The following is a 9,023-nucleotide window of genomic DNA, read 5'->3' as shown; positions in this document are numbered from 1 at the left end:
TTTGTTCAAACTCAGTAGAAAACAGTAAAAAGCACGATCTTGACTTGGGCTCTCTTTTTACAGTAAGATCGAATAGCTTGTGTGCCTGACAAGGAGCTAGACACCATCCTCAGCCCTGAGCAGCACCCTCTCATCCAACCTTCCGAACAACAGTCCTAGGAGGTGGTAGCTATTATTATCTGCATTTCACAGATGAAGTGTCTGACGCTCCAAGGTTAAGTAATCTGCCCAACTAGCAAGAAAGAGAACTGGAGTTCAAAATGAACTCCGACGGTTGGCAGAGGAGGGTCTCCCAGCCGCTGTGCCCTCAGCCTCGCTGACGGGCATGACACTGGGCACGAGGGTGACATGGATCAGCTGATCCTCTTGAATCTTCAACAACCATGAAGTTATACGGACTCTTCTGCCTCTGACAGCATAACAGAATGGGCACCTCTGCTCTCCGCCAGTCCCTGCACAGCCTGAGCCTCCTGACTCCTCCGTGCCTGCAGGACGTAAACTATCCGGCCCCTTTGAAAATGACGCTGAACACAAATATCCCCTTGAAGAGTAAATGTGGCTACAGTTCACACAGAGCTAGGCTATCTGTGACACATATGGAGGTCCATCTGGATTAGCTCTTCTTGCAGACTGAGAGGAAAAGGAGAAAAAGCAGCTAGCTATAAAGAGGTAACAAGGGACCACGAGAATACTCCAGAATAAGTATGTAGGCCCTGAAGTCACACTTGACCTGTCAATAGCTGGATACCAACCAGCCCATTCCCGAAAGACACCGCGCAGCGCACTCCGCCCCCACCCGCCCTCTCTTGGACCCTGCGCATCCTAGCGTAGCACCAAAACCAAGCGCCCTGCTTGCCTCGCCTCCTTCCTGGGGCTGTTTATCGGTATTTTATGGGAATGTGTCTTGTGAAAACGTGTCTACTTCTCAACAAAAATGTACAGCTGGTGTAAATCTTTATTTTGCAGGGGCTCTTGCTCCCCTACCCTGCGGTGCACCGAGGACGCGAAGAAGAGGAACCCGGGGAGCTGCGCTGCCCCTGGCTCGTTCTTCCCTCTCCAAGGACGCCCCGGGGCCCCGAGCTACTCTGTGAACAGCTTGAAGAATTGACAGGAAGAACAATGGTGAAAAGATTCGCCTGGGAATTCTGGGATGACTCTATTCTTTATTTCAAGTCACAAAATCATTTTAATGCCAATGAAATATTTACAAAATATATTTACTGTCTGTCTTCCCCTTTAGCACTCAAGCCAGCGGCGATCAGGTCAGACAGCTGCGCCGTACATCCGTCTACAAGCAGAGCCCAAACCACCTACTGAAATTTCACCACGATGTGAACAGGGAAAGAAGGACAAGGACAGCTGAACCGCCTTCTGAGGAGCTGAGGGAGGAGGAGGAGCTTGGGGCTTTCCCTTTGCTGAGTGAGGCTGTCAAATTCGTGGCTGCTCCTGAGTTGATCTGGACTAAAGAGAAGCAGCAGAGAAGTCTACCAACCCGCACTTGTTAATCTCTTTCTCTCCCAGTCTGAAGAAATGCCGAATGACTCCACTGACCAGGGAGCAGCTGCCGCGGCGTGGCCCTGGCTGCAAGGAGCTCCCGTGTGGACGGCAGCTGGTGTGTTCTGCTGTAGACAAGTCACTCAGCACCTATCTCAGCGCTAGTCAGAACATACTCTCTAGAGGCAGGTAGACCCTTGCCCAACTCCAGGTGCCCATTCGCGGCGGGCATGCATCCTCAAGCTGGTGCACCATCTTCAGGGCTGGGCATAGTGTCCCTGTGTTCTTGGGACCAACCCACTGAGTGAGTTACTCCCAGATAGAAGAGGGAGGCTCACTTTTCCTGCAACCACCTTTCTCCCCATGCCCACTGCATTGCCTTCATTTTGTCCCTTGTCTTCTTAATTCAACTGCAAGACACGCAATTGTGCTCTTTCTGCCTCCATCTTCTTTCTCAGTAGTAGTCATCTCTCCAGAGCAAGGCCAGATCATGCCCCTTCCTTCCTTGAAAGCCTGTGATTGCTTTCCGTGACCAACAGAAAGGACACACTTTTTATCACAGGGAAGAACAGCTGGGGGAGTGGCCCCAGATTGCCCTGCCCAGCCTCCTCTCTCAGGTCCTCCCCTTCCTGCTCTGGGAAGCAGCCGTGTGGTCCAGTTCATGATGTGGTTTTCTCCGCTGAACTTTCTATCCCCTCCGCTACTAACAATGGTAGGATATTTTGTAGAATAGCATTCGATTAGTTGTCTGGCCAGCCTTTTTCATGGCTACATTGGAGTTCAGAGTTCGAATAAAGCAGCATTCTCTGCACAGTACCAAGGATGAGATCGACATGTTTCATCGCCGTTGATGTTGACTTGACCACCTAGCTGAAGTGGCATTTGCAGCTCCTTTGCTGTAAAGCTGATGTCCCTCTTACATAGCACACCGTTTGGAAGGAAATTCCTGCTGTGGTTCACATTTAATGAAGAGGAAGTGTATTTCATTTTGTCGAGGAGGGAGCATCTACATAAATGATTTAATGAAAATTTTAAAGCATGTTGTTCTCTTGAATACCTATTTTAACTCATAGGTTCCTAATAACCCAGTTGACTCATTTTTCTTAGCAGATTGTGTGGACTTTGGTTGGCTCAGAATTAGTGTAAAAGATAAATATTTGATTCTGTTTCTAAAGAGAAAAAATTTACTCAAAAGCCCAGCTATGTGTGTTTCATATGGATCTGTCCAGGGAGAGACGGTAGAAGAATTTTGATCCGACCCATCAGGGACAAATCAGTGCACTTTCAATCATTTGTTCTTCTCCCTTATATTCCACTCTAGTGTGAATTATTATCTGAGTATCATCGCCTGAGCAGAAAGGGACAATTTTCCTCTATGATGCCTGCGAAGCTTGTTCTTGATTAGTATACTTTATCGAAGTAGAGAATTGTCAGTGCCTCACATCAGATCCAGACAAATTATTCTGTTCTTGAAGTGGAAAATCTTTAGACTAAACATCCCTTGGCAAAGCATGTTAGGTTTGTAAAGCTTTTCTGTTTGAAAGAGAGAATAACCTATCACAAAGAAAAGTATCTAGTTTTAGCCTTACTAAAAAAATCAGCTTTACAAAAAAGTTGCACCTACTTCATAACTACTGCATTATTAGCTGTCTCTTGGAATTCAGCTCTCTTTCCTCTGAGACCAATTTGTGTGGAGATACAGCCTTAATCTAGGCCCTTTTAAAATTTACAGTAAACTGTGTTCCTAAGCATCACTGATATATAAACAATGAATACATGGTTCAAATGGCCTGAGTTTGATCCTTGGAATCTCCCTAAAAGTGTTTTCCTTGGGGCAGAATTTCCCTGAAGAAAAAAGAACAAAAGAAACAAGTTAGACTTTATTTTGGAATGTCTGTGTTGGAAAGGGAAAGGAATATTAATCATAGAAAATATGACTTAAAAATGAACTTTTGCAAAGTGAAACTGCATAGGACTTAGTAAGTTAAAAATAAATAGACAATAGAATGAGTAGCATGGGAACTTCACCTTTAATACTTTATTGGATTTTGAAGTGGTTACTCATGAAGCAAAACATGTTGGCCCGTTGATGTCCCCTGGTCTGAACAGGGGACCCTGAATGGTGTCTCAGGTGACACAGCATCCCTGATACGTTGAACCAAAAACAGGAGAAGTACATGGTAATTTCCAGCAATTCTTCTCTGTAATAAGAGTCCTTGAAAAACCGTGCACATCTCTATATGTGGACCCGAAGTGCAGCCCACAGCTATTCCATTTCAAAAACTTTACAAAGCAGGCAGGGCTTGGTCACAGTAAAATTTAGATCTAAAGTATGTGTATGTACACAAACTAAAAAACTCTAGAAAGATATACATGCCAAAACTTTAGTGGCTAGAGCTAAATAGAAATGTGAATGATCTTTATTTTCCTCTTATATTCTGTTTTACTCTCTGAATTTTTCTAATACTTTTTAACTTCCGTATGTATAATATGAACACAATTTTCTGCTTATTGCTGAAATTTTCTTTCTAATTTGTTTCATCCTTCTGTTAACATTCTACAAGGGCAGCACTTCCTATCACGTTCGCAAAGTGTGCGGAATTCAGACTCACTGAAGAGGTAGACTAATGATATGACAACTGACGGCTACTAGGATTGAGTCCTGCATGAGGCCATGTGAAAAAAAAGAAAAATTCCATTTGTGTACTTTTTCTAGAAGAATTTTTAAAGGCCCTTAAAGGTTTATATAACAACCTGGCAATACTCCAAATTGTTGTATTTATAGCATCTGCTATCACTGGGGGTCATAAACAGAACTTGACTTGTTTCCAAGAGAAAAAGAAGTATGCAGTGTTTGCTGTTTAATTCGCATAACTAAATGTCTTGAAATCTCTCGGGACGGGAAAAAGTCTAAGTCCCTTGGACAGGAATGAGGGAAAACTTGTGCATTTAACAGGCAAAAGTTCTCATCTTCAAAATATTTTCCAGTACTTTGAGCGCTCTGTGGATTATAAATAGATGGAGTTCTAGCCACAAACCTTCACTGTGCATGGCGTTGGGTGATGCATCTGCCCGGAGAGGATACTGGCTGTCAAAACAGAGGAACGCGTGTTTCTCTTCACCATAGCTGCTTTTTCTCAGGACACAGGCCGTTCTTGGGGTCAAGGGCACTTGCAGAGACAAGGCTGCACAAAGGAGTGAGAACCCAGAGGGACAGCCACAGAGCCCCCCAGAGCCAACTGGGCAACTTTTCAAACACTGAAAACTTTATCGAGTGTAGAAAAGCACAGTATTTGAATGGGCACCTTAGGTCCTAGAACAAAGCTACAGCTTCTCCTGAGCATAAGTATCACGCAGAGAGCTTGCTAAAGCCAAGCTCCTGCACCCCCACACCAAGTGTGTTCACTCAGTCACTCTACAGCACAGCCAAGATTTGCATTTTTAAGAAGCTTCCTGGTACTGATGATGCTGTTGGCCCGGGGATCCCACAGACCGGATGAAGTCAGAAGCCCTGGCCTCGAGCACGTGATGTTAAACAACTAACTGAGCTAATCCTTTCCTAGTTCAGTCCGCTCTTCCATGAAATGGGTATTAATAGTTCCTGCCTTCTTGTCATGCTGTCAGAGGATTCAGTGAGAGCAGTTAGTAAGAGTTAAATCTTGAGAACAGCCCAAAGGCCCATCAGCCAATGAATGGACAAAGAAGATGTGGTTTTTTTTATACAATGGAGTGCTACTCTGCCATAAAGAAGGATAAAGTTGAAACATTTCTAAATAAATGGATGCACTTTGAAGCCATGCTCTTCAGTGAAATAAATCGACAGACATGTGTAAATATCACACGGTTTCTCTGGTGTGAGAAACCAAAAATGTAAAGTGTAAATGTGTAATAGATTTTGGGAAATGGGAAGAAAATGTTAAAATGAGAAGAGGAACAAGGGGTGAGAGAGAAGGGACAAGAAAAAAGAATAGAAGGGAAAATGGAAACAAAGCTTCTTTAATAAAGAGAAGAGGTGCTGAAGGGAAGGGAGGAAGGGAGCAAAAAAAAAAAAAGGAAGCGAGACATACCATGTACAGGCACAAATCCCCTGTGACGAATGTGATCACTATGTATATCTAAAACATACCAACACAATTAAAGGAAAAGAAAAAAGGATTGCAGGAGAATGCAAAGCCCCTGCCAATACACTCAATCAGTGTCAGCTGTTTCTGTTAATTGTGAGACTGTAATATTTTATCTAGCCTTCCTGATCCAATGACTCTTCATGATCCCAGAACTAACGACCAGGAAGGCTGGGGTGCAGACCCAGGACACAAAGCTGACTGCTCAGGGACATCCTGCAGAGGCTGAACATTTTCAGCTCGTCTCCAGCTCATGATATTCATGTAGGAAGTAAATACAAAAAACAGCAAACCTAGAAAAGATATGGACATCTGACAAAGCTCACTGACAGCAACCTTGAAGGGCTTCTGCCAAAGGGAAAGAGAACAAACCGTCCTGGGTTATAGAAATGGGAAGCCAGGGTCATGCTGAATGAGGAAACTGTTGTAACCCTAATAACTGAGATGCTGGCATTGCCCTTATTTCTAGAGAACACAAGGGAACTGGATGGCTTTAAAACATCCTTTGTTTCCTGGGACAATGACAAGAGGGAAATTTACAGTCGCGATCCAAGCTTCCAACAAGATAGAAAGTTTCTGCCAAGGCATTGCCTATATTTGGCCTGCTGAAAGAGAGAAAGTTGCTTAATGGTTGCTTTGATGAAATGCACAGTGGTAAATGTTTTAAAAAACAGAACAAACCTTCTTTCCTGTCCAATAGAATGCGATGCATTTTTCAGCACAGTTGCTTTGGTGGGTAATAAATCCCAGGCTTGTAACAAGATGTCTGCATTGGAAATCAAGGAATAAAAATGCTCTTCTCAAGTTTCCAATCAGCTTTTTGTGTGGGAAACAGAAGCATTAGGGCAGAACGCAGGTCCTTTGTACGCTCTCTTCAGAGTAGATCTGAAAGGGACACTTTAGATTAAGAATAATTTAATGACATTCAGAAGAGTCCAATAATCCCTCCTGGATTGAATCTTACTAAATTGACAGCTTCATAGAATTAGTATGATGATTCGATTAAAATGTATAAAGAGCTTAATAAAGACACAAGCACATAACAGTTGTTTTTGAACTATTTGTTACTACTATTATGAATTATGATGATGATTTGGTCATATAGCATAAGGCTTACAGGCTGGTTCAGATCTCTGACTTTCATGACTATGTGAGATAAGAAATAAACAATAGTTAGAACAAATCCTTCTATGTTTCCATATATTTTGGTGCTTGTAAACTATGGGGTTTTCACTTTTATGGCTAGGCCCATGATAACGCTGAGGGTTAGTAAGATGTCAAGATCAGCAGAAGTTACGCAGTGAGGTTATCGGGTCACAAGTTCAAGATCTCTGAGCATGGACAGTATCCTTCAGTCTGTTTTTTTTGGCGGAAGCATTCTCTCTTAGTCAGCAAAATGCCTACCTAAGAGAATTATATGCTTGTTTGGGTAGCTTCCAGATTCAAATCACACATGTCAGCCTTCTGGTTTACAAAGATTTAGTTGCTTTATTTCTTGATCAAAAAACTGCTCTCCAGCTGGTTCTATCCCTTGCCTACACTATCTCCATTTCAGAAACTGACTCCAGGCCTGAAAATAACTTCTACCCCCTCACTCACTCAGGAAAGGCTCACCGCTGTACAGTTTAGAATTTTTAGCTTCCACTTTATCCATAGCTCCTCAAAGGCTTTTTAAAAGTGATTCTTCACTTTTACTTTTCTGGTAATTATTGAGTTAATAAGGAAGTGTGTGGGTCAGGGTCAAGTCAGTAGCCTCAGTAGAATGTTACAGCTTGATTAATATTTCTAGTTTTAGGGGCTGGGGATTTAGCTCAGTGGCAAAGCGCCTGCCTGGCGAGCGCAAGGTCGTGAGTTCAGTTCCTGGTACCGGAGAAAAACCAAAAAAAAAAAAAAAAAAAAAAAAAAAAAAAAAAATTTCTAGTTTTTTAACTTTATTTATTTTCACCATTTTATATTTTATTGTAATTGACTGTCACTCTTGTGTTTATTACTCTCGGTCTACTTTTATTACATTTAATTGGTCCTTTTTTAGATAGAATTTTGGATTGTTGGCTGTCAACCCCCTTTTCTGATGTATACATTCACTGCTCTTTTTCACATATATGCTTCAGCTGCTTCTCATGCATTCTGATAGAACATATCTTCACATTTGTCTGCTAGCACAAATTTTAAAATTTCTTTTTCATAGCTTTATCTGATCAAATTTTAAAAGTTTAATTTTTGTGCAGATTGTTTTGCTAATTATTTTTGTTTACTTCCAATATACTTCCATGCACATTATCAAGCATATTCTAAATATTTACAGCTAATCTTTCAAAATATTTGGTGCCCCATAAAGTCAGATGTGGTGGATGACTTATACACATATCGTAAAGATGAAATTTTACATTATTTGACACAGTGTTTTGTTCATTTCAACTGGGTAATGTTAGGTTGTTTAGCTCTCTGCAATCACTGGATTTTGGTCTTACTGATCTACCAACTACTGAAAGCGCTAAACTAAAATATTTCACTACAAAGGAAAAAAAGTGAGATTGGTAAAAAAAACTTAGAGAGTATTTGCCTACCGTGTTTATTTCATTAACTAATTTTTTAGTGTGTGTTGACATCCTACTGAGTGTTAAATGGTCCCTTTCATTCTTACTTTTGGTCAGGACGAGTTCCCCCTTACTCATAGTGGTAGGGCTGAAATAGAACACCATTCTGGAAACAGAAAACAATACCACTACACAGGAGGGTAGTACAAGTATGGTTCCAGCAACCTAACAGTGTTGGTTGTAATCACTCTTTCACTGTCACACAGAAAGGAATGAAGGTTTAGTGAAAATGAGTGACAATTGCCACTGTGTAAAACATATACATCAATGTGCAGCCAGGAAAAAGCACAGGAGACAACTGGTCTACCCTGTGTTTTAAGCCAGTCTTGCACTTCTTGGTCATCTGTTCCTGCTTCCATTTGTATCAATTACCAGGAGGCTCTTAGCTCTATTTATCTATTTACAATCTTGTCCTGCCTGGTGTCCGGGTTGGATGTGACTTCCCAAACTCCTCCACTTCCCACAGCACTTCAAAGATTAGCATAGGAGTTCCCAGTTCTCTCCACCTTGTGGGATCTTTGGAACTTTACATTCCACTTCAGTTGGCTTCTACTGGGCCCACCTGCCTTCCCTCAAAAAAACTCACCCGTGGCCCCTGGACACACAGCACCTTCATTTCCTGCAAGGAAGGATGCTAAAAGTGATGCTTTAAGTAACACTGTGGCTAAATGCTTTGTTTGATTTTACTCCTTTTGTAAAACAACCAGAGGTCAAGAGGAAAAACAGTAAGAGGGGGCAAAGTCTCAATGTATAGTGCAAAGCCTCCGCAAAAGGCTCCTTGTTAGATAAACCTATTTTGTATTCTCCCCCA

At 42.0% G+C, this 9,023-nt stretch overlaps 1 protein-coding gene across 1 annotated transcript; it reads right to left on the bottom strand.

The window, feature by feature from the left end:
* Window positions 1-255: 255 nt before the first annotated feature.
* On the bottom strand, window positions 256-6,492 carry LOC106148987. The gene is made up of 5 exons (XM_013516401.1): window positions 6,297-6,492; window positions 4,533-4,679; window positions 3,271-3,339; window positions 985-1,095; window positions 256-524 (listed from the first exon to the last, which is right to left on the bottom strand). Exons 1-5 carry the CDS (start codon window positions 6,325-6,327, stop codon window positions 256-258), a joined length of 627 nt encoding a protein of 208 aa, XP_013371855.1. The 5' UTR covers window positions 6,328-6,492.
* Window positions 6,493-9,023: the final 2,531 nt, after the last annotated feature.

Source organism: Chinchilla lanigera, unplaced genomic scaffold (genome assembly GCF_000276665.1).
Source record: "Chinchilla lanigera isolate Chin_1 unplaced genomic scaffold, ChiLan1.0 scaffold00034, whole genome shotgun sequence".
Taxonomy (NCBI): domain Eukaryota; kingdom Metazoa; phylum Chordata; class Mammalia; order Rodentia; family Chinchillidae; genus Chinchilla; species Chinchilla lanigera.
Note: the sequence above shows the minus strand (reverse complement) of the source record. Positions and strands in the feature narration are given on the sequence as shown.

Bases quoted from the DNA above. Each gene is read 5' to 3' on its own strand.
- LOC106148987 (XM_013516401.1), bottom strand. From the start codon at position 6,327: ATGCATCGCATTCTATTGGACAGGAAAGAAG. The intron at 1,096-3,270 runs GTATTCATTGTT...CAATTCTTCAAG, and splicing joins ACTCAGGCCATTTGAACCAT to CTGTTCACAGAGTAGCTCGG. The intron at 525-984 runs GTAGGGGAGCAA...ATTTGTGTTCAG, and splicing joins CGTCCTCGGTGCACCGCAGG to CGTCATTTTCAAAGGGGCCG.